The 25,533-nt window shown below is 36.5% G+C and overlaps 3 protein-coding genes and 1 long non-coding RNA gene across 4 annotated transcripts; 2 read left to right on the forward strand and 2 right to left on the reverse strand.

The window, feature by feature from the left end:
• The first annotated feature begins 2,100 nt into the window (after positions 1-2,100).
• LOC104586736 (hypersensitive-induced reaction 1 protein-like) lies at positions 2,101-6,868 on the forward strand. Its single transcript, XM_010244058.3, has 6 exons — positions 2,101-2,479; positions 4,251-4,449; positions 5,413-5,533; positions 5,669-5,760; positions 5,854-5,950; positions 6,268-6,868. Exons 1-6 carry the CDS (start codon positions 2,193-2,195, stop codon positions 6,627-6,629), a joined length of 1,158 nt encoding a protein of 385 aa, XP_010242360.1. The 5' UTR covers positions 2,101-2,192; the 3' UTR covers positions 6,630-6,868.
• Positions 6,869-9,133: 2,265 nt separating this feature from the next.
• On the reverse strand, positions 9,134-13,469 carry LOC104586738 (mitochondrial outer membrane protein porin of 36 kDa). The gene is made up of 6 exons (XM_010244062.3): positions 13,323-13,469; positions 13,157-13,224; positions 11,653-11,763; positions 10,786-10,872; positions 10,252-10,460; positions 9,134-9,778 (listed from the first exon to the last, which is right to left on the reverse strand). Exons 1-6 carry the CDS (start codon positions 13,369-13,371, stop codon positions 9,472-9,474), a joined length of 831 nt encoding a protein of 276 aa, XP_010242364.1. The 5' UTR covers positions 13,372-13,469; the 3' UTR covers positions 9,134-9,471.
• A 508-nt stretch (positions 13,470-13,977) lies between these two features.
• LOC104586737 (uncharacterized) lies at positions 13,978-19,004 on the forward strand. The gene is made up of 2 exons (XR_733506.2): positions 13,978-14,117; positions 18,530-19,004. It is a non-coding gene; the product is annotated as an uncharacterized LOC104586737 (long non-coding RNA).
• Positions 19,005-19,818: 814 nt separating this feature from the next.
• PIN8 (Auxin efflux carrier family protein) lies at positions 19,819-23,969 on the reverse strand. The gene is made up of 6 exons (XM_010244063.3): positions 21,476-23,969; positions 20,793-20,970; positions 20,603-20,688; positions 20,351-20,508; positions 20,174-20,250; positions 19,819-20,091 (listed from the first exon to the last, which is right to left on the reverse strand). Exons 1-6 carry the CDS (start codon positions 21,981-21,983, stop codon positions 20,025-20,027), a joined length of 1,074 nt encoding a protein of 357 aa, XP_010242365.1. The 5' UTR covers positions 21,984-23,969; the 3' UTR covers positions 19,819-20,024.
• Positions 23,970-25,533: the final 1,564 nt, after the last annotated feature.

The following is a 25,533-nucleotide window of genomic DNA, read 5'->3' on the forward strand; positions in this document are numbered from 1 at the left end:
AAAATTTGTAACAAAAATAAATTAGAATCTGCACCTAAAAACACCCATGTTTTGATTTTTTTTTTAGTTTATCTTTCCTCCACCTTTGAATTTTGGGCGCATACTAGCAACAGCAAAGTAAACTCACCCCGATTTGTTGATTAGGGATAGTCTCACTTTCAATTGCTTACTTTGTCGTCATTGATTTGTATTTAAAGCCCAAAAGTAGAAGAAAGATGAATAATAAAATAAAAGTTAATATATGGGCATTTTTTGTAAATTTTGCCTATAACTGCAATTGAACTGAGTTTTGATCAAATAGTTTGAACAAGTTTAATTCTATTCAAGTTCAAATCTCAAGGTAAGTTTGGTTAATTATTTGAACTTGATCTTGGCCAATAAAAAATTTAGCTCAAAAGCGAGTAAATTTGGCTCAATTAGCATATACATACATATATACATATATTATAGAATATTAAGATATATTCTGTAATATATGTAAAGTATATTTTTATATTCTATATATAATATAATAATATACTATATATTATAAAAATATATCATATATTTATAAAATATAAAAAATATTTTCATTTTTTAGTCAAACTAAGCTAAGACATGTAAAAGTTCCGCTTGACTCAGCTCGATTGCACTCTTAATTTTACCCATTTCCATAACATCAATTTAATAGACGACTTAAATGTATAATTCTGAAAGTTCGGTACTAAAGAGATACATTTAAAAAATCAGGGCCCTAAGTGAAACTACCCAAAATATAAGATAGTTATATGCAATTTAGTTTTTTATTTTTATTTGTTGTAAAAATGCAGGGCAAGACCCAAGAATCAGGATTTGTAAACTTCGTACTAAGCTCACAGTCCCATCCCACTGTGTATTGGGATCATCTCTCCACAAATAACAATACTAAGAAATGGAGATGTTTCGGACTCCGTTCAGGATTTGTTCCTCACACAGAGCGCCTCACACCAACCTCACAGGTACATCCTATCATGCATTAGGAACATCTTCTATACTTATATATTTTTATTCACGGGAGATGTTTCCAATGCATGATGGATGGGATGTGCCTGTGAGGTCTATATGAGGCGCCCTGTGTGAGGAGCAGATTTGGTCTCCCACCAGAGGATCCAACTAGGATATACTATGAAGAATTTGTAGGACGCTTTTGTGAAGTGTATTAGAACACATTAACATCTTTCAAAATTTTTCAGTGGGAGATGTTCATACCAATTGGGATATGCTACAAGGAATTTGTGGGATGCTTTTTGTGGGGTGTAGACGTGAACTCCCAAGCATATAGAGTTTGAAAGGTTTGTTATGGCCAAATTGATGAGATTGGCTTCAATCAGTGCAAGGCCTGTTCGAACAGCATTCGAACAGCCTTGCATCAGGAACATCTCCATACTTTTGTGCTTCATTTTATGGAAAGATATTCCCAATGCAAGGTCATAATGATTGTTTGAACGGGCTTTGTACTAACCGAATCCGGTTTCCAAATTGACAAAGTCGACCCCCCCTAGTCAAAGTGAGGTGAGATTGGCTTCAGTACAAGGCCCGTTTGAACATAACGGGATCTGCTCCTCACAAATGGAGACCGGATCTACTCCTTACACCTGGCACCTCACACGCACATTCTATCATGTATTGGAAACATTTTCCCTACTTATTAGTTATAATTCACGGGAGTTGTTCCTAATACACTATGGATGTGCTTGTGAGGCACCCATTTAGGAGGAACAAATCCACTGTGCATTGAGAACATCTCCCTTAAATAATAACTAATAAGTACGGGAGATGTTCCCATACATTGATGTGCGTGTAAGGCGCCAGGTGTGAAGAGCAGATCCGGTCTTCGTTCTAACACGAGGTTGCGTTTGTTGTCCAGCATGCCAACCCATAGTGACAAACAATATGCCTTGATTGCTGTCCGGTTAAGTGATGATGCGATAATGGGACCCAGTCCAATTCCAAATGGGAGGATCACCATTCACCAGTCACACCTTTTTTTTTTTATTATTATAACCAATTCAGTTTTTTTTTTTTTTTTGATAATAGTATAACCAATTCAGAATTCGCCATGCACTTTCGTCGCTATTTCACCGAAGTGATCTCCACTGTTTCGATTTGACTTTTCTTCTGTGGACCCCTCATGACATTATCGTTGATTCTCTCTCTCCAACTTCGTTGAAAATATGCTCCGGCAATCGGACGGAAAAAGGGCGGGAATTTCGCAGAAGCGATGGATTCCGTCTACAGAGTGCAGAGAACTTTGGCAATTGGTGGATAGAAAAATAAATAGACTGAGAAAGAGAGAAGGGGGAAAATATCTTCTTCCACTCAACTCAAGGGAGGTAGGTAGAAAAATATTCAGGAAGGAAGTGGTAGTGGAAGTGACGGGTTCAAATATCCAAACTCAATCGAGAAAGCAAGCGCGCGAAGATATTTGTTTTCTTTCCATCCAATCTGGACCCATAAACAGGTCAACTTTATTATTCTTTGTTTTCTTTCTAGGTTTTCAGCTACCTTATTTTAGATTACGGAGTGGATTTTTTTGTTTTACTTTCGGATCACGACATTGAACTTTAAGAGTGGTTTTCTTTGCAACTAATACGGAATTCTGAACGGATAACTTGTCTGGTGATAAGTTAAGTGCGTCCTTTTCCTCTTTGATCAACGGCTTCCGTGAAATTGATCGCAAAACCTAAGCCAACGCTTTCTTTCTCGGATTCGTGAAATAACCTTGCATCTCTACATTGTTGTTCTTGTTTCTAATGTGTTTCGTGAAATAACCTTGCATCTCTACATTGTTGTTCTTGTTTCTAATGTGTTTCGTGAAATAACCTTGCACCTAATGTGTTTTGACTTTTAATATATGACTGTATGTATTTGCTTTGATTACTGCATATAGTGGGCTATTTTGTTATTTTATATAAAATATATAATATGTAAATATCCAATCCAATGATTTATTAATAGTAAATAATAGTCTAAACTTTTTTTTTTTTTTGGGGGGGGGGGATTTTACACTTAAATTTCCTTTTTAGAGTCCCCATCTGGAACACAGGTTTGATGCGACAGGGAGAACAGTTCAAAAGGTGATATGTTTATAATTTATATATTGTATAGTTAGCAATCCACTTTTTTTTTCTCTTTTGGTAAAAATATTTGGCACCCACCGATAGCGTAAGTAAACGCAACCTTTGAGTTTATCTGGTTCAACTGACTTTCTTTCTCTGTAACTGTAAAATAGTAAATAATTTATTAATTAGATATTCTTAAGTCTAAACTTTTTTTTTTTGTTGGGGGGGGGATTTTACACTTGAACACAGGTTTGATGCGACAGGGAGAACAGTTCAGAAGGTGACATGTTTATAGTTTATATATTGTATAGTTAGCAATCCACTTTTTCTTTTTTTTGGTAAAAATATTTGGCACCCACCGATAGCGTAAGTAAACTACTCCTTCATTGTTGAAAAAATCAAATTATTCCTAAAAAATATAAATAATAATTGGTAATAAGAATTAAGAAAGATTTTTTTCTCTAATTTGAGTCTCTCTACAAGTCTATATATTTGTCTTGTTTGAGGTGCCGCTCCCGGTACTTTCTCGCACTAATTTTCGTTTCTTCTCTCGCCCTCTAGTGTTCGTTTCCTGAGACAGGGCTCAGGCAAGTTACTCCGTTTATTGATGTCGACTAATTTTATGTGTTTGTTTATTTATTTTTAACTTAATAAGAAAGCTTGATAGGTTCTGGTTTGGATTTTTGATTACTTTAATTTCCTTTTTTCATTTTATTGTTGAAAGGTGCATGCATCTGTCTATGGCTCCTTTCTCTCACAAAGAAGATGGGGGGTTGATGGTTTGGGAAATCTTTTGTTTGTAGGAGATGCTTAGCATTTCCTGCTCTTTTTTCAAAACATAGGTTAAAGGGCCCTTGGAAACTTATATAATGGTTGTTTGTTTGTGTTTTTTGTATTTTTCTGATCATTATGCATTTGGCATTTTCTTGTCATTTTTCTTACTGCAACTGAATCCCATGGAAGTAAAAACAGTAACTTGCTCATGATAAGGGTAAGAGTTTAGAGACAATCAAGCCATGCGGGATATCTTTTATACAGAACATAATTATGCAAGCTATACCCTTACTAAGTATATTATACTAGAAGTTAGGAAGCATGGTTAATCTTCTTAAAATTGCTTACTAACTTTTCTTATAAATTGTTGATATCAACCTTTATGGATCATACTAGAGTTGGGAACATGGGTAATCTTTTTTGCTGCATAAAAGTCGAGCAATCCACAGTAGCCATCAAGGGGAGATTTGGAAAGTTTGATGAAGTACTTGAGCCAGGATGCCACTGTATGCCTTGGTTCCTTGGGAGTCAACTGGCTGGACATCTCTCTCTAAGGTTGCAACAGTTAGATGTGAAGTGTGAGACCAAGACAAAGGTTTGTCCATTTTTTATTGATATTAATCCATGATCCAGATTGCCTATTATTTGGTTGTTTAGGTGATTTTATTCTAAAATCTTCTCCAGTGGCTCAGTTTGGGAAGACAACTGTACAAATACAAATGTGTACAATATAAAACCTTGTATTTTGTATTTCTAAACTTGTATTTGTACTTTACATGTTTTTATTTTGTACTCTTCCCAAACTAAGCCTTTGGAACAGAAAGACTTGTTCTATTATTTTTTCGTACTACTTATTAGCCTTGTATCATCTTTTCTACATCATACACTTTAGACATACAATGAATTGCAAACCATCCGCTTGTCAAACCCCACCTGCTGAACTGCACAAACTTGGTTCAGCTTGTTTATGTCTATGATAAGTGAAATTCTACTAAATATTCATGTTAATGCTAGTGGAACTAGAAGTAGTAAAAACTTTTATTTTTGTTTAGTATGCTTTTATTTTGTGCGCAAACTTTGTCCCTTTTTATTAAATTTCTTTTATATTTACCATAAAAAGAAAAGTTCTTAGATGATTCACTTTGTGATGACTCTTTGTCTGATGGACTACTGTTCGGTCTTTAGTTCCCAATCAAGCTCTACCACTGGCATCTTTGTACTTGTTTTTATTTAATTGCAAACCACAAACATGTGAATAATTTACATCAAGAGAAGCATCAAATATGCCAAACTAGAATTTTCCAACCCTATCATAAGCAGAGACCTGTACAGGTGTGCTGTGTCAGTTCAGACACAAGTTTTGATTATTGGATTTTATCTGTCACTTTGCCCAGCTGTGTCCTTGTTGTTTCTGGATAACCTTGTCCACCTTTAGTTTCTTATCACATGACTTGAATTTCAAATATTGGATTTTTTCTGTGTGGTATGCCAGATGTAACTCATGCTTCTTTCTCTGCACTCAGATGATTGGTCTCTATTCTTGTCATTCATCTTGCAGGACAATGTATTTGTCAATGTTGTGGCATCAATTCAATACCGGGCCCTAGCTAACAAGGCAAGTGATGCCTTCTATAAACTAAGCAATACAAGAATCCAAATCCAGGCCTATGTTTTTGATGGTATGCACCAAAAGCTCAAGAAATTGAATGCCATAAATATATGCACGCCAATATGTGGTCCTAGCTACTAGTTAGTATCCATTATATTTTAATTTTGAGAATTACAAATTGGTATTGATCTTCCCATATATTCAGTGATCAGAGCAAGTGTGCCAAAGCTCAATCTAGATGATGTTTTTGAGCAGAAGAATGAAATTGCAAAAGCTGTGGAAGAAGAACTTGAAAAGGTACCAGTTAGTCAAAACAGTTTATAGACTGTAACCTGTTCTACTGTTCTGGATCCCATGCCTAAAACTCAATTAACCTGTTCTGGTCTACAGGCTATGTCTGCTTATGGGTATGAGATTGTACAAACACTAATTGTTGACATAGAGCCTGATGAACATGTAAAGCGGGCAATGAATGAAATTAATGCTGGTAAGAAAGCAATTTTTCCTTGCTAATTTTGCAGGGCTTGAGTCTTTCCATAATCCTGGATATTTAAGGGATATCCAAGAAGTATCTTATACCCTGGTTATTGTGCAAATTATAAGGAATTTTGGAAAACGATTGAAATGCCTCCCTTCTTTGATCACCAAGCCAAATTATAAAACTAATCCAATCATGTAGACTAGTAAGATTGGTATGGCATGAATGTTTAGGTCAAGATCTTTTTAAGTATGCATGTAAAGCGATGGGCTCAGGCCCTGTATGCCTAGCCTTATATTTCACTGAGACTGTCCAATACTCTTCAGCTGCGAGGTTGCGGGTGGCAGCAAATGAAAAGGCAGAGGCAGAGAAAATTATACAAATCAAACGAGCTGAGGGTGAAGCCGAGTCCAAGTATCTGTCGGGTTTGGGTATTGCTCGTCAACGCCAGGCAATTGTGGATGGCCTGAGAGACAGTGTGCTAGGGTTTTCAGTCAATGTGCCAGGAACCACGGCGAAAGATGTTATGGACATGGTTCTTGTCACGCAATATTTTGATACTATGAAGGAAATCGGTGCTGCCTCTAAATCCTCCGCAGTTTTCATCCCACATGGACCTGGGGCGGTTCGTGATATAGCAACCCAGATAAGAGATGGACTACTTCAGGCATCCTCTCATCAACATTAGAACTACGGTTTGTTTTTTGTCTACACAGGATTTCTCGGTACCTGGGTTTGTCTTTTCAGAATTTGTATAGAATAATGGTTTGATATGATTTATTTCTTTGTTTCTTTATTTCTTTTCTTTCTTTGTGTGAGTGGGGATGTAAAAGAAAAATTAACTACTTTTTTTTTTTCTTTTGGCATTGTGAATACTTGGGATGCATGTAACTTCCAACCTTGATGATGGTCAGCATATTATCTACATGTTACGTGTCCAACAATATTTTCAGTCTTAGTAATTAGCAATGTTCAGGCAATTGGACCGGGCATAGAGGTTTAACTGGGGTCGAACTTGGTATATATATATATATTTTATAGGTCATATAAATTTATATTTAATATATTTTACAATTTTTAATATAGCAAATGACTAAGGTTCAAGTCTTTTAATTTATATTTTTTTAAATATGTGAATGATAAAATAATATGTACAATAAAGAGTCATTAATTAATACAATTAAAGTAAATTAATGATAATTAAATAATATATGAAAATAAGATCATGGGTTTAAGTCTTGTTAAATACGATTATTGGTTTTTTAGTTAAACTGGCTAGTTAACCGGTTTTCTAGAAAATACGATTATTGGGGTGTCACCAAGTTGGTTAGGGTCCTGGTCTATTCAATTGGTCTGATCAGCCGGTCTGGTACGGTTTGGTTTCCTAAACACTAGTAATTAGCATACTGGTCCATGCATTTTGCTTGGACCGTAGCATGGCAATCACCATCATGTTAACCAAGCCTTTTTTCACCTTAGGTCATTCATCTCATTGGGGCTTTGTGGCCTCGTCAATGTAGGGATTGGCACTCGAATCCAGTAAGGTGATAAAGGATCTATGAGAAATGTTTTCGACTGCAATTGTAGGATTGTTTGATTAGCTTTATTTTGCAGATTGGGTTAGCAGCTATGGTTGTGAAAACACCAAAGCTTTGTGGATGGCATTAAACAATCTATAGTAGGGTGTCAATCGCATTTGAAAATCTGATTTTGAATTTGAAATTCAACATAATCGAATAGAATTCGGAGATGACTTGATTCGAATTTATAAATATCTAAATTTGAATGATTATTTAATTTATATGTATGTAAAATATTTAGATATTTTATGTAATGTATATATATATATATAATATTTTAATTATATATATATTTTTTGTATAAATAAAATATTTATTATGTATATTTATTAATTACCTAAAATAATTAATCAATCAAATTTGAATCAAATTAAAGGGTGCCACTATGATATGAAAAATATATGATATTTGAAAAACAACTGACCGATAAAGTGGAAAGAATCATAAACATGGTAGCAAATAAGGTTTTTTTTTTTTTATCAAAATTCATGAGTGGGTTTTGATTGGTCAAAACTATTTTCATACCATATCTTTCCCACATCATAGATTTACCCTAATAAAAAAGATGTACATTGAAATTGGGATGATTGGCTCAAAGGAATCTACATATTAGATTTTAATCATTCTAAATTTTTTATCTTCCGAGAAACAAAATCATTCCAAATTCTTTTTTAACCACTCAACCTCATAAAATCAGCACGATCAATACTCAATGGCAAGAATCCTCAATAGATCGATCATATGGTACACAAAATCCTGCATCGCTACAGGTCTGGCAAGCCTCTCTGCTTTGTTTTATCCCAATAAGGGCCCTCGACTGGAGATGAAGCCATATAGATGAATGTTTTGGGTTCTAAATATTGATACGCTCGATATGCCGGTAGGGGCGCATCATACAGTATTGGTACTTTGTTTTACTTTTTTTTTTTCAAAACCGATTCAGGGGGGCCGGTTTAAGGCTCTTTCACCCCCTGAACCGATCAAAACCCTAATACACTCTTTATAGGGGTGTATTAGGTGCTCCTGATACGACACATATTGGCCAATACATGTCAATACTTTGAACCCTTTTGTAATGAGAGAACTACAATGCCTTCGATCCATTTTCCAAGCAAGTGGCAAACAATCGGTTCTCACAACCCTACCGGCAGACTGATGAAATAATTCCATTCTAATAATTTTTTTTTTGAAATAATTTCCTAGAAGCCCCCCAAAAAAAATTTCACCATCAATAAGTTTTTTTTTTTTCTTTTGATTGGATGTATCTTAGGCCCCATTTGGTTCACGGGAATAGGGGTTTATAATTGGAATCGAAATGAGCTATTCCGATTCTAACTATTTGATTGGATAAAATTAGAATCACATTCCCATTCCTACTGAAATAGCATTCCCCACTTGAAGGAATGATCATTCCCTGCTCCTCCTTTGAGAATGAAATCCTATTCCTGCTGATTCCATGGACCATTCCGATTCTGATTCCAGAGAATTCTGATAGTGACTACGAACCAAATAGACCCTTAGTTGCTGATTCCATGCAGGCCGGACATGCATGTACTGCAAGTACAACAAATCTTGCTAAACGCTATGTGCCAAGTTCCTTACACAGTTGTGATTCTTTCAAAATCGGGTGAAAATAGCATATAAATAAACATGACGCAAAATTCAAAGTAAAACATCTGGCTATATATACTCCATAGCCATGGCCCATGGGGAGATGGAAGAATACAGAATTAATGCCACCTAGCTAGAATTATTTATACAACCCGTGGCCACCGAATAAGCAAAAACAAAGCCTCGAAGAAAAACAAACTTGGGCTGGCGGCGAAAATCGACCCACGTTGCTCTGGTCTTCCTGCCTACCTTTTATTGCTTTCCACCATGGTCATGGTTGGTGCGATGGGAGCCTTTCTTCTTAACCCCTCCATTCCCTCTACAAAAGGATTGATCCCTCTAAGGCTTCAGAGCTAAGGCCAGTCCAACTTTTGCACTCTTTTCAATGGCCCGGGTGTCCACTTCTCCGGATATGGTGAACAATGACTTGGGCCGCCACTCATGCTGGATGAGTGCGCTAGCCTTTCCATAGCTATTCAGCCGAGCCTTCACCATGGTCAAGGGGTCCAATGCATGCTGTGTTCCAATTGTGAGAGTGTTCTCTTTGCTCGAGAAGATACGAGTCATCTCCGCACCAACAGCTGTATTGGTAAGAGGGCTAACCGTGTGATAGTAGGAAGCAGTCAGTTTATCACCTTTATCATTCCTGGATAACCAAATGATACAAATCAGTCACAGCTAGAAAACATATGTTTATTGGAATACATAACATTCGGTATTTTATTCACGCGTTCGTTCTGTTTCTAATCATCACTGGATCAGAACGAACATAGACCATATTTCCTGTGATTTCACATCCATATCAGGTTGCAGAAATGCCAAGATTTTACGCTCAACATCATTCTATCAAGGACAAACAATTTCAAGAAACAAGAAGCGGTTTTCCTCATGCCATATGGCAAAAAACAGCATGAGTCATTTCACAATTAGGATTGGTTGGTTTGTTTCCAGTGGACACAAACCACATTGTATTCAAATACAGTTAATGCACCAGAGAGGACTATAGTTTCAGTTTTGCCATACCCAGAAAAGCATTGGGGTTCCACCTTTCTTAAAACAAGTTTCAACCGAGTAGCCAGAAGGAGAGGCAAAATGAAGATAGAAAAGGAGAAAGCTCACAAGGTCAAAGAAGCAATGAGATCAGCATTGGAAAAGCTTAACCCAGCATTGTATTTAACGAATTTTCCAGTTGAGGTGTCAAAGGAAAGGTCAGTCCCGATGGAGGCAGCACTTGTTCCAACCACACCTGAGAAGTTAACTATTGGGCTTGCAGTTAACCCAATGCTCGTGCTGATGCCTGCATGGTCATGCAAGTACTGCAGTTCCGCCTGTTTAATAACCACCAAACTTCAAATTTACATCACACTGCAGCCTCAAATGCATTAAATATGAATAGTAGTTAAATATTACAAATTTGCAGTATACACTATTGTGTGCCACTGTCAGATACAACGGAGCCACAAAATAGATTGCAACTTTTGTTTAGCATTCTGTACTTGTCAAAAAAATGTGAAAGAAAATAGGCCCAAATCCATGTAAGGCCAAAACATCATAACTTGTCTGTTAACTGTACCTTGAAGTGAAAGAGTATACAAGTGTTGCCTAGAAACGCTGATACAAGAACTAATAATTAAAGGATAAATAATTCCTCACCTTGCCTGACTTTTGATCAGGAACAACAAAGCTAACGATAGTTTTGAGTCCAGGTGCAGGTTCATTAACAGTAATGGTTGTAAAAACCTGGCAATATTATCATGAGAAAAAAAGGAAAAGCTAAGTTAAATCATCAGATTAATTATTGTAAAAAATTACAACTCAATTACTAATTGGGTTCCAATGTGCTGTTGATATGACATGGCACATCAAAGAAAATAATTGCCTTAATATAAATTGAGAGTTGCATCTTTGATATTAAAAGAGTTAATGAAAAACCAGTGATAAAATTTTTCATTGATGTACGGGACAACAGAAAAAAGAGCAGTAGAACTTATAGTAATTTCCGCAAAAAATTACTTTCCTTCAGCGATGACCTAGTTTTCAGCCTGAGATCTTAATACTAATTATTTCGATGTTTTTTTATTGATACAAATTACTTCAATTTTTTTAAGAGTCTATGGAATTACCTCAGCACAAGTCAAGATTTAGTTTCACTGGTACGGCCTGAACTATTTGGGCATGGACATAATAACTACCACCTTTAAGGGGGATCCACATCCACTATGTGAAAGCATAAAGGGGATCCACATCCACCAAGTGGTAAAAGTATAAGCAAAATCGACCGCTCATTAACTTCAATTTTCAAAAGAATATGAAAAAAGCAGTATAAACTATAGACTCAAAAAGCAGCATAGTTGCATACTTTATTATTCCATGTTCCCAAATTAAAGTTTGTTCCAGAAGGTGTGCATCATCTACATATCAAGCAGATTATGGATATGTAACCATACAATTAACAATCATGGATATGAATGAACAAAAACTTATAAAAGAATTTAATTAAGAAATGCTTAAATGGATTACATTGGAATTAGTGTCCACTTTGACATCAGTTGTGATGTTCTTGTTCTTCAGTTGAGTATTGACATCAGCCAAAAACAACTCCCCTTTCTTTAGTCCCGTTGAAGTAATAGCCTACAATGTGAATACCAAAAAGGAATATAGTGACCACATGAGCAAAATAAAGTACATATACGTGACAAAAAAGGTAGGGCACAGAACATAAGACACAAAACAGGGTAGTTTCTTCACTAAACAAAATAAACAGAGATTGTATTTCCAGGATAGCAATGTACAAATGTATGTTATATAGTGGAAACCAATTAATCTATTTTAAGCACTATCATGAGGATTTGTTGGTCTCCCCTCTGTAATAAATCTAACACTCCAAACAAAACACATAACGAAAACTTATCATGTTTAAAAGGGCACAAGTGGAGCAAATAATGATGAAAGATCTACTAATCAGTGATTTGCATTAAAACCATAGACGACCACTCTCTAAAAATAAACAAATAAGAGAGAGACACGAGAGCAAAGTATAGTTCTTCTCAACCATCTAACACATAACCAAGTTCACATTACAGCTACTCAACCATGAGCATTGCAGATGAAAAACAGAAAAAGTGAGGTCATAAATAAATAATAATAAACTCAGGCTTTTTGATTTGCAAACTGTCATTTGGCATCTAATAATTTATAATTCTAAAACTTGACATAAAATTAAGAATTATGTGCAAGAGAAAAAGAAAGAAAGAACTTAACAGTTCCTGAACAGTTTCTCTGACTCAAAATCACAACCAAGGAAGGTGGAGGAGGAAGCAAAAGTTCTTTTACCAAGCTTTGCAAACAACAACCCTCAGCGTCTAATGATCGGATCATTCACTAATAAAAACAAAAATTCCTCTATCCCAGCCTAAGCATAACAAGAAAATGACAAATGATATTATAGAAACAAGAGAATAGTAAAAAAGCGAAACATCCTTTATTCCTTTAACAATCACATCCATGTGACTTCCTTGAATCTTTTGAAACCGAGACATAGAAACACAATGTTTAGCGCGAACCAAAATCCTCCCAGAAAATCCCTCATATATGGAACAGGCATTGCTATATGTTGCAAAAGCAACAAAAACAGCATTCTCTAGAATATATCAAGCGGAAATACGGGGAAAAAACTTACGCAGAGAAAAAATTAACAACAAGATGTGTAACTTTATTGATCCATTAAAGGTGACGATTAAAAAATTCATATCAATGCTCGAGACAAACATTAGAAAAATACAGAGTAGAAACCGTGAAATATAGAAATCTTATTTGAAAGGACATACAAGCAAGGGAAAAAATGGCAATATAAATTTGCAATTCTGCGCAAGTTATCAACCTCAGACCGAATTTCATTTCCGGAGCATATTAATTGGAGAAATGAATAAGTTGAATGGATCAATCATCCGACCATATAAATTAGAATGGATAATAAAATTGAATAAAGAAATCTTAGTTTTGTTAATCCATTAAACCAACGTACAACTCCAGCGGAAGTGAAAGTAGTCAGTGTGAATTTGTGGTCGTTCTGGTAATCCTTGTAAAGAAGATCTGCAGCCAAAATAAGATGCGAAAAATTTTGAGAATGGAAAATAGAAAACAGACTAGAAGCAGAAAATAAATGAGAAACGTAGAGAACAGATGTAAACCTCTGGCCTTTTTGCCGATGTCGGAATAGAGTCCGGGACCCTTCACCATCTTCTCGGCGATCGAAGAGAGATTGTAACAGAGAAACGGAGAGAGATGGAAAAAATGGAAAAAAAAAAAAAAAAGAAAACAGGGAGCCTACTTGGTCGTCAGACAAGAAGCAAACCGATCATGAGATTAGAGATGGGGAAATTAAAAAGAAAACCCTAAAAATTCGGCATCCTATTTTCTGGAAAATGCACACCGTCCGATCGAGTGAGATGGAGCCTACTTGTCCGATTGATTGAATTTTTTCATTTTGGTAAATAGAAAATGGCGCAAAGTTTCGATGTATCAGACTTTTCTCTTTTCTCTTATATTGGATAATTCAGGGTTGGGCCGGGAATAGGCCCATCGCACAAAATTTTGGGCTTTGATTTTTAATTCGAATATTCGAATATATGTAATGAATCTCATCCATGGGTTCGAGTATGATACCGGGAACACAGGTAACCAGATCAACCGAATATATGTAATGAATCTCATTCAGGTTTATGGTCAGATTCATCTCGTTATTGGTTCCGGGTGAAACTGAAGGTGGACGGTCCAGGGGTGTTGCCGGCGAAGGGGGATGAGACGTGAGAGGAGCTAAAAACACAGAAATTGGAAAGGGAGAAGATCAAAATCAAATCTGCAATTCCCATTATCCACTACCTCGAAAAGACAGAAAGGAAAACTTATGATTCACATTCGGGCCTCGTACCTTAGCGCAGTCTGATTGTGTCGTTGTTCTTCATTGCTCTCTCGTCTGCAAGTAGGTACGTCTCTTTTATTCTACCTGTGCTTTTTTAAGGGAAAAACGATATAAAAAAGGGTCATATCATATTTCTTATAATCGTCTCTAATGTTCTTTCCCTTAAAAACTCGCCTTTGATACACATTGTATTCGTCACAGATCTATTTCAATGGTTATGAATCATTTGGTGTTTGAGTGACTGAGAAGTAGAAAGGACACGAAATCAGGAATTTGTTTTTTCTTTTTCTTTTTCCTTTATTGAGTTGACTTGTAAAATTTCATTATAGAACAGTAATCTTTTATTCTCTTTGATCAACTATAGTAATTAGTAAATAGTTGAATTGATAGAAAGCTACTAGATTTAAATGTATTTATGAGAGTGAGCAGTTAAATTGTGGGGAAAGCGTAGGGATGTTTGATTGTACAGAGTTGGGAAAACAACAATAATCTGGTTAAAGGGCTAGCGTATTAGAGGCTCTTAGCACAAATGCCAGTGGAGACAACAAAAGAAGGGGACAAAAGCGAAACTTTTAAGCCAAGCTACTTTATTATTTGTGATCAAAATGATCCATTGGCTGAAATTCATAATAGAAAGAGAACACCCTTACACCCAAGAGTTGGGGAAAGGGACACAAACAGTTTATCAGACAACAATACAAAGAGAGAGAGAGAGAGAGAGAGAGAGAGAAAGAGAGAGAATTATGATTACCCCTGAATAGAAGATCTTAGGGTCCACCTGAACGAGCTGTTTATTCTCGAATCCAAGGATTTGGCCTCTCTAATAAAGCTTCTAAGCTATCGTGGAGCTCGGAGCCCTTCAGTGAGATAGCATCTACTCTACCACAATAACCTGAGAGCATCCTTCAACTTGCAATCCTTTCCAACCTGAGGCAAAACACACTAGTCCTTGAACAAGTTATGATATCTCTGCTCTCAGTGACTCTCCTTTGCCCTTTTCATCCTGAGAAGATCAATAGTATATCATCACTAATGTCTCTATAAGACCCAAATCTCCATTCATACTGATGGCCCCCAATTTCCCATAGAACATTCATCAAATATTAGTTTCATAGTACCATGGTGAGGGAAACCTGCTGTTGTGACTTTCTTTTTATGGCATTATTAACCAAAATTTGTCATCTTAGCAAGAAATCCCAATGAGCTACCCGTATAATGATTGTGTCAATGATAGCTTGAGGCTCCTCCATCTTTATATGATTATGTCATTAAGAACTTTTGCATCTTGTCATCTTGTCCTCCCAAATGTTCTAATACATTGCTGGCCTAGTTCATTTCCAGTATATATAATCTGCTGAAATAAGCGATTTCCATCAATCATACAATTTTTTTTATTTAATGACATGGCTTCAAATGACATAACTATTCAGAAAATGATAGTTGTTTGGCCAGCTATGTTGTATGGAGTGAAGTATTGAGCTGTCAAGAAACAACATATCTAGAAAATGAATGTTGTAGAAATGCGAATGCTAAGATGGATGGGTGGAAAAATTAGAAAGGATAGGATTTGGAACGAAGTTATCTGTAGGAACATATGAGTAGCTTCCTTAGGTGATGAAATGAGAGAGAGTAGACTAAGATGGTTTGGGCATGTGCATAGAAGACCACCAACTGTACCAGTTAGAACAAGTGATTTATTACACATTGAAGGGGCTAGAAGTAGTAAGAAATGATTTAAGCACTAATAATTTAACAGTGGATATGACTTTAAATACAGTGGATTGGTGAAATAGGACTCATGTAGCCAACCCCATATAGTTGTGATAAGGCATGGATGATATAGATGATATGGAATGTGTTCTTTGAACTTTGAACAAAAAAAAAAAAGATTTTGAGTTGAATCACATATTATACGATGAGGATCTTGGGTACATTACTGACATCCAAGGAATTTAGTCATTGACAAAGGAGCCTTGTGGTAGTTCTGAAGTCTTACCCACCCATGTGAGGTTATAATTTTATGGAAGATCCTCAGGTAACCCCAGGCCGACCCGAGTTGCAGGAATTTCCATTAATGTGAGTGAAAGGATGAAAGAATTATTAGTTTCTAATTACCCATCCTATTGGAGATGCCAACTCTACTAAGGTCAAGGTCTTGTTTCTCCTCATCAAAGTCTGGTTTCCAAGACATTACATCTCTCCTCCTTGGCCATCTATGGAATCTCATCCATTACCTCTATGAGATTTCAATAATTGTCCTTAGTGTAAGTTAAAAATAGATGGACTACCAGAGATTGGACATGTTAATGTGATAACTGATAGTTTTGTAACATTGGAGGTGGAAAAGGACATTTGTGTGTACTGATAGCATGCCAAATTAAGTATTCAATTGGGGATGCTGTTACTTTTTTAAAGTTTAAATGGATTGGCTTGACATGTTCCAATAGTCCTAGGGCTTTTAGCATATTTGGTTTAGAACATAACAACATGGCTTAAAATGTCCCTAATTTCCCTAATATTTCCACGACATATTTCCATTTCCATGGGTAGTGACACGAAATTTTATTGGAATCGACATTTCCCCAATGAACACTACCAGAATTATGTGGAGTACAAGAGATAGTTTCCACAACATATTTCCATTTCCACTTCCATGGGTAATGACATGAAGTTTTACTAGAATCGACACATCCCCTAGTGAACACTACCAGTAGTACTATGTGGAGTACAAGAGATAGTGTTATAACATAAGTTGGTGACAATATTGTAAACATGTGAAGTAACAAGTTGTTGTCCACCTAACTTACATGGTGACACCTTCGAGCTAGCTCAATATTCATTTCAAACATGAAGTTAAATATTAGTTTTTTGTTTGTGTAGTAGATTATTTGGTTGATCTATTACAACCATGTACATTTTCTATGAGTTCAAATTTTGCTTTAACTCATTCTATCATGAAGCTCTGAATGGTTTACAGGGCAACTTCAGAACATATTCTTTTGTCTATAACCTTAGTTTCTTAGCTTTGTTTAGTGATTTGGAACAAGATAATAATTTAAAAAGGTGTGCCTATGCTTCTTATATCACTTCATAAAATATCATTATATATTTTGCATATTTTACAATGTTTCCACCATGTCTATAATTTTTACAATATTTCCATACGATATTTCTGACATTTCCGACATGTTTCTTATATTTGGATGACCAACATTTCCACCGACATCGACATTTTAAACCTTGCATAACAATTGGTATCAGAGCCTACCCCATGTATGGAGTTTGAATCATGGAAACGGATACCTAGGAAAAGAATTGCTACCTGTAACAGAGTGAGAGACACCAAAGGGAAAGGACTACCCATTGCCAGCGTGAGAGCCACTGGGATGTTGGCTGCAGAAGTGTGGTGAAATGTTGCAGTCCTAAAGGTTTAAATGGCTTGGCTTGACACATTACAGTTAGTTAAGTATGTAATAGATGTAGTTTTTAGTGCATATATTGTATATCATAGGACATCCTTTTATGTGCATATCTCTCTTTACTATCAAGGAAATTTATTGTTACTATCTCAAAGGGGAGATATATTTGCTTTTATTTTAAGTAGTGTTTGTATATTGCCATGTTGAGTTGGTCTTTGGGCATCAAATGGGTGAGACATCATTGTCTGGATGCTTCTACTGCACAGATAGGAAGAAGAAAAACCATAACACTTTGACTGTTGGTTTGGCGGTGGTCCTATTGATCAGGGCTACTTGACTAAGGCAGAAGTCATGGATCTTTTTGTTTGACTTGGAAGGTCTATCTCATTAAGACTCTTCTTGCTACTTATTGAAAGCTCTACCAACGTCATTGGATGACACTGTTTTGAGTGGGGTACTGAAGGAGATTAGCATTATATTTGATGATTTGGCCAAGTCTGAAGGATTGAGATGTATACTGTGTCCTCCCTAACCTCATAGAGCTTGAAAATCTATAAATTCAAATAGTTTTTAATGGGATCCTAGTTCTTCTGTTTGATGCCCGTCTTATTCATAATGCTTGTGCTTTGCTATATTTTTTATACATTCTCTGTTTTTCTCAATATTTAATCTCCAAGGTCTTCCCTTTGGATGCTGTAAAACACCTAGTTGGAGGGAAGTACTTAGGTTAATGCACATATGAATAATGTGAGAATTACATATATTCACCTTCATTCCATATCCAATAAGTGAAAAGAAAAACATGTTTACAAATGTAAATTGAAGGAGAAAAATGTTCTCATATTTTGGTGATTAACTTTTTTCTAGATGGTTCCTTATTGTTTTATTTTTTAATGATTTATTTTACAGATTGAAATTGATGAGCTGAATAGAAATATAGAATGGGGAACTTTTCAATTCCAGCAGTCTGTCTTTCAAGCTTTATCTTACTGCTTCATTCCTCTCATCTGTGAATATTCAAGTGGTCATGCTCTGAATTTGTTAGACTTCTTTTCAGGCAGTGATACACAGAGCCCATGGAGTTGAGGGAGGAAAAGAAGAATGTGGTACTTGGACATATAACTTGTTAAGACTGAGCATCAAAAGGGAAATTCATCCCCATCTACCACATTTTCCATGTGAGGTTTGGACAGCTAGCTTCCCCGTGGAACTTTTGTAATTTTCTTCTCTCCATCCTCTCTGAATTTTTCTACCAAAAAAAAAAAGTCCTCACTGAATTCAATTTCCATAAAACACACTAGAATGAGAATGAGCATAAAGAACAAAACACAATAGTTGGTAAAAAAATGATTAGACCATTAAAAAAATGGTTGACAATGTAAATTTGTTATTATTACTGACAGAATGATATAAATTTTATCATTGTTTTGTTTATATGACAAATACCTTGTAGCTCGCTGTAAAAATCTTTGGGAAGATTGAAATGACATTTCTTTTATCCATTTTAATAAGAAACATTTAAATTTGTTGTATCGGATTCTTTTTCTTCTGCCATGTTAACTGGTTTCTTTGGCTTTATTGATGTTATAACTTTGTGGGTATCTCAACCAAAATTGTTGGGATCTTTCAAGGATATTGGTATCCCTATATAGTATCTCCATAATTCTTTTACTGTGCCTTAGAAATATTAGAGCAGATATCTATGTGAAAAGATGTTACTTTTTGAGTCAATTGCTTTTGGGTTGGGGTAGTAAGGAATGATTTAAGGGCTCATAATTTAACAATGGAAGGACACTTAACAGAACAAAATGGCAAAACAGGATTCTTGTAGCTGACCCATATAATTGGGACAAAGCGTAGATGATGATGATTAAACAACATAATGGGCCATCATATGATAAAAGTGCCATTATTAAGCATTTAATGATATCGGGGTAATAATGGTTATTGGCAATCAGTGGGCGAGAAAGTTCCAGAAGAAGGAAGTAAAACTTAAATAGAGTTTTACTTTTTTTTTTCTCAAAAAAAAAAAAGTAAAAACTTAAATGGAGTTGCAAACTATGATAATAGTTTCTACTATAAGATGACCATATCTTGTTCCTGTTGAATGCTTCTTCTGTAAGTCCAATTAAGGGTTTTGTTTTAGCACTAACATATGAGTTGCCTATCTAAGTAATTTTTTCACCTTTGCATTACTAGGAATTTGATCATAACTAGGTACTGATTATGGATAGTATATGAAAATGGAAAAGAAAAATGATTAAAATGGACTTGCACCTTTGGTTTACCACTATTGCCAAAATTTTGAAAGGATTAAATAGTGAGTACATTCCATTACATGAATTGTGTTATAATTAGGTCTTGTATTATGACAACAGATAAAGTTGTGAATTCAGTCTTACATAGTGATTGCATTTGCTCTTGGTGTAAGTTCTTATTACATTTCAAAGGAGGTTGAATAGAATAAATATTATTTCCCAATCCATCTTGAGCCCTTGTGACCTTTACCATGGTTCTGGATTCTTGTTTGTTGCATGAAGACACACATCCATTTACAACCCTAGCAGGAAGTAGTAGGCCAAAGCTATTGGAAGCGCAATAAGCATGCCAAAGATAACCCTACAACCAGAAGAAAAGCTGATATTAGGACCCAATTGAGCATTATATTAAGGTTTAGACCATTTATAGAAACATTGATTACCCAGTGCTCAATATGTCTGGATGTACATTATACTCTTTAGCAAACACAAATGGAACAATTCCTTGAGGAAGAGCTGCCTGCATTACAAGGCGCATTATTTAGCCTCCTATCTTGATCTAGGTAATGAATTGCAGATAAGTAGATAGAAAAAAGAAATGGGTTATAAAAACTATACACCTGTACAATTGCCACCTTAAACAATATGCTTTTCAATCCAATAGCATAGGAGGAGACTACCATTAGGGCAGGTCCTACCAGGAACTTGATTCCCATGGCTAAGGCTGCCTTCCTAGTTCCACATGCAATTATGCTAGGCTGTGAGGCCATGAAAAGACCTATCAGGTATCACAAAATGAAAAATTAGAAACAAACTTCTGTATTTGACATTTCTTTCACAATTTTAAGTACTATCTAGTGCCTGGTTCTCACCTAAGCTGAACATTGCCATGCCAAGTCCTCCATCTGACAATATTGATATTGAGTTGTTAACAATTAGCGGCAGTTTAACTCTCCACCTGCAACAAGTTTAATGCTATCACTTTGATCACTTGCTAGCTTTAAATGGAACCAGAAGGATTACGAAAGAGTGACATCTTGAATGTTTCTCCTGCAACCTCACCTAAAACTGATGACTGCCCAAATAAGACCAATCAAAGTTGCATGAGTGTTGGGATTCCTCACGAGCTTCCTCCCCACAGTCATGAGAATAAGCTTGGTGTTCATTTTTCTCAGGGTTCTGGCCTTTGCTTCCTCACCTACCGCTTTTGGTTGTGCTTCCTGTGGGGCCTCCAGTTCCCCTTAAAAACAGACAAAGTACCAAGTATCTGGAATAAGTCAAAGCAGATCACCTGAAAGCTAATACAAATAGAAAAGTTGTGAAATGCACATTATATAATAGCTATAGTTTAGCGGTTATGGCTGAGTGCATAAATATCTAATAATACATAGACATGTCTGTTGATATTATAACAAGTTTTTTGAAGCATATATGTTGTGATCCTTGGATATATCATGAGCATAGTAGTAAATTGATATATGCATTATATGGATGCAAACATGGAATGGTGTGAGATCCATATTTGCAGGGTCCCAGATAGGGGATCCCTGCACAAACTCAACCCGGTTAGATGATTGCTGTAACCATAAAGGATTGAGTCAACTCAGCCAAGTATTGATATTCCAAGTAAGATAATGTCAGTGGCTGTTATTTGGGGAAGGTGAGGATGAATGAAAGCTTGTAGTCAATTTAATAATATTCAGAACCATAGTCCTCTGAAAATACAAATCTGAAAGACGACCTACCTGTGACTTCTAAGGGAGGAGTTTCAGAGGCTGTCTCAGCAGCTCTAAACTCAAACAGAAACAGCAATAGATTGTACCAGACCAAACTCTGCATGACAACTATCTGGGAGAGAAGTGCCGATGCTTTATTCCCGTACATGGCTCTCAACAATGGAATTCCCACAATCAAGGTGTTGGGTAAAGTTGACAAAGACAAACCAGTTATAACCCAATCTGTGTGTCCCCTGGAGCTAATTTTGGCAAGAATTACCAATAGAAGGAAGGCAAGCAGTTTCTGGAGGCCATCTGCCAATATGAGTTTCAGGTCCATCTGGTAGGGATTGTTGGCAGAGATCACACTGAAGGAGAGGAGCGGGATAGAGAATTTTGCTACAAACTTGTTAATGCCAGAGCATTGATCTGCTGAGAAGAGCTTCCACCATTTTAAAGATACGTAGGCTAAGATCATGGCAAAGTACAAAGGGATTGTAGCAGCCAAGACATGGTAAACATCTAACAGGGAGATCATGTTGGCTGCTGCTGCTGTAGGAGGAGAATGAAACCACGAGGGCCTTGGTTATTTCTATTGCGTCTCTGTTCCATAGATGGCTTTGTTGGCTTGTGAAAAGAAAAGGCGGGACTGGCACCAAACTTTATTAACAATGAAAATGTCTCTAATGCCCAGAATGACCTTTGTCTTGGAATATTTTTTTTTTCTTATGCTTCTAATTATTGTTGAAAATAATTTCTGCTTTCTGCCTTATTACTTCTATCCTAAAAACAAGGAATATAGAGGTAGTTATTGTATTACCTATAGGAAGGAGTTTATTATTAAAGTTAACTGAAAGGCAAGGGTATTCTTGTCATCTTAAGTCCAAAGTTAGCTTTTCAGTCTTCTTCTTATTTTATTTTCTACTGCTTATTTCCTTGTTCTTCTTTGGCAAAATGCAGAGCTATTGAAACCTAAGCTAATCTCAGTTGTAGGCTTTGAGCTCATATACATAACCTTTTTGACTATGATCACCCTCCCCCCCATTTTTTACTCGTTGCTTGGGCTCTTTATCACTAGGGAATCAGTAGCATAGGATATTTCGGTAATTCCATTGGAAATAAAAAATGGGTTAATTTGAGGTTCAGTTTGATCCATTCATTTTGGAAAATGACCAAGATATCCATGGTTCCTGATTGAAATGGTATTGTGCACTGAGCGTATTGAGTATTAATTACTTGCTGAGAAAACAAAAAATTGGGGAAGGCAAAGAATAAAGAAGTGAATTGCGTGGGAAGTAACTGAAGTAAAGACTTAATAACAGCAGGGAAGGAAGAATTTTGCTGTATTTGGTCAAAAGTGGGAGAATAAGTGTAGTGGCGAATTTGCTTTTAAAATGTGAAATTTTGCCATTAACACGGCCACGTCTCTTTCCCCACGTTCTCTCTGTCTGGGGCGGAAAGATCTCATCCGTTGGATGCTTTGCACTCTCTACGATATCTGTAACTGCTTTCTGATATATTTTTTTTTTTTTGGTGGAAGAACCTTTTAAAAAGTTTTATTTATTGGTCGGTTAACATTGTCATTTGGTGGTACTGGTGATCCGCGTAGATGATCCCAGATGGACATAATTTTAACCAATCATCGACCCTAAGTATTGAACAAATGTGGGCCCGGATTCAGCCTGAAAAATTCTGGCTGATCTATAGATGGTCATGGTACTGATGTGGGCTTGAGTATTTTTTGATTGAGATCAGCTTAGGCCCAATCAAGTTGCCTGGTCCAGCCCATCTCAATCAAATGAAGTTTGGACTTTGGATAGAAACATCCATTCGGCTATTCCAAAAGCCTGGCTTTTGGGGGACAAGCATGTGACATATGTTGTCTTTGCAACATATTCTATTCTGTGTTCAGAAAAAGGAGTCATGATGGATCACCATTGGCTCTGGGATTGTCGCTGTAGACAGTGGTAGAGTTGCAATTTGTGGTTCCATCTGCTGCAGATGGAACAGACAAATGGTGAACATAGTTTACGCTACTTGCCCATCAGCAGTTGTGGCTCAACTTTGTAATATATGCTTATGCTGACAGCTCAGTAGTATGTGCCAACATTTGATCCTGATGCTACCTTTCTGGACAAGGGATGGCCTAAAGATAAAGGTAGTCTTCTATGCTTTCTCAGTTTTAAAAAATTTCCTAACTATATATGCTTCTTGTTTTGGGCACTTAAGATTAAGATTAAGCTATAGACTAGAGCTCTACTTCTTTTGGGTCATGTCCAACTGGTTTAGTTTTGATCTTACATAAATAGAATAGAGCTGAATCCTAGGGGATTGATTTGGGCAAATCCCATTTTTGACAAAGGGAGAGCAGTACACCCTACTGTCTTATTATTCTGATTTTGAACCAATTAAATATTTTAATATGTATATTGAATTATTAATAAACAGAAATATGGGGCATGCTTAAATATTGACCTAAACCGAAAGCCAAATAAAAGGAAGGAAAAGAGAAAAGGAAAGGAAAGTAACAGGAATAGCAAAATAGAGGACAGATCTTCTGGTTGAGTGATGAAGGAATCTTCAACTTGGCAACTTTGTTGAAGCTCTAAAAGAATCCCATGTCTTTTTTATTTGACCTTTGCGATGGTGTACTAAATTTTGCCACATTTCAAGTCTACTTTATAAAGTTGTGATGATGATGATGATATCTTGGTATAAGAAGCATGAACTTCACAACACCAGGGGAATAGGGGTTATCGGGGTTGAACGAGCCCTAAATGAGAAAGAAGACTGATGGATCTCCTCTCCATCCCACGACAGGATGAACATTCATGCACTAATCTCATCTCATGGGAGATTAATGCATCCTTCGGAAGCCGTGAATGAACGGCACGGTGATGCCATAATCTTAATGATGGCTTTCTATATCCATAATCAACTATTTGATTTTAATCTATTGCATGGGCCTGCTAATTACTCATGGAATATTCCCATACAAAGTTGAGCATTGGGCTGATGTGGATTGAACAGAGAACACGTGGCTAATCCAAAAGCTTCTTTACTCCGGTGAATGTTTTCATTGACTTCAAATTCTTATATGCCGTACTCCTTTATAGGCATCTCAACTCCTTATATACAGTTTGATATGAGGCTGAGCGCAAAGTTCAGTTTAACTTTATAAGATAAGCTTAAAGTTTATTTCCGGTTGATTCATTTGAAGCTAGCTTGTTTAAAAGCTATGTAATGTATATTTTTGGTATGATTAATTTATGCATATAATAAATCTAAGAGTTCAACCACGGTTCACAATTTGGTACGTTAGTTGGTTTGTTTCAGTGGTGATGGGGATTTGAGTCCTAATGGTGTGTGATCTGGTGTTTTTTATTGGCGGATAGCTTGGATGCTGGATTAAGTAGGTCGCCTAGTTGAGTTGTAAAAGAAGAGATCAAAGTGTCTAGATTGCTTGACCTGAGGTGGGCACTTCCATGCTTAAGTCAGGGAAAAGTGTTGAGAGAGCTAAAAAGCGAGAGAGTTAGAGAGCTGTGAATGCTAAATCACGTATACTTTCTGAGGTTGGAGGTGAGGCCCTTATATAGGCTGCCGTAAACCTCACGAAACGCGTCGGGATCCCTAGCTCGTATAGTTTGGAGGTGGTTTCACGCCTGAAGATGGACTCTGTGCAAGCAGGTAATGTCTATCCAATACCATCCAAAATGGGTGGGGTGATAACTAGTTATTCCAACGTGGTGTCGTGATCCTAGGGAATTTGGAGGCGATTGACCACTTAAGGGGGAGGTCGCTTGGCACGTCAAGCAAATCACTAACTGGGGCCAGGGCGGTTTGGTGGAAGCAGGTCACCTCTTACACCGACTTGAGGTCCTACCTAGATGTTCGCAGTTCGGCCTACCAGGGTGGTGCCAAGATCGTTGATGTAGTTGTGAAGTGTTTGAGGTAGTTTGCTTACGTGGTGTCGAGGTATGATCTAGTTGTTCTGCGATGCCACATGTCAGGATGTCATTGGAGGACCAAATTACCCCTCATTAAGTCCCGTTATCATCGATTTTGAAGGAGAGTTAATGTGTGATGTT

The sequence above is a fragment of the Nelumbo nucifera genome, chromosome 4 (genome assembly GCF_055504915.1).
Source record: "Nelumbo nucifera cultivar China Antique chromosome 4, China Antique-T2T, whole genome shotgun sequence".
Lineage (NCBI taxonomy): Eukaryota > Viridiplantae > Streptophyta > Magnoliopsida > Proteales > Nelumbonaceae > Nelumbo > Nelumbo nucifera.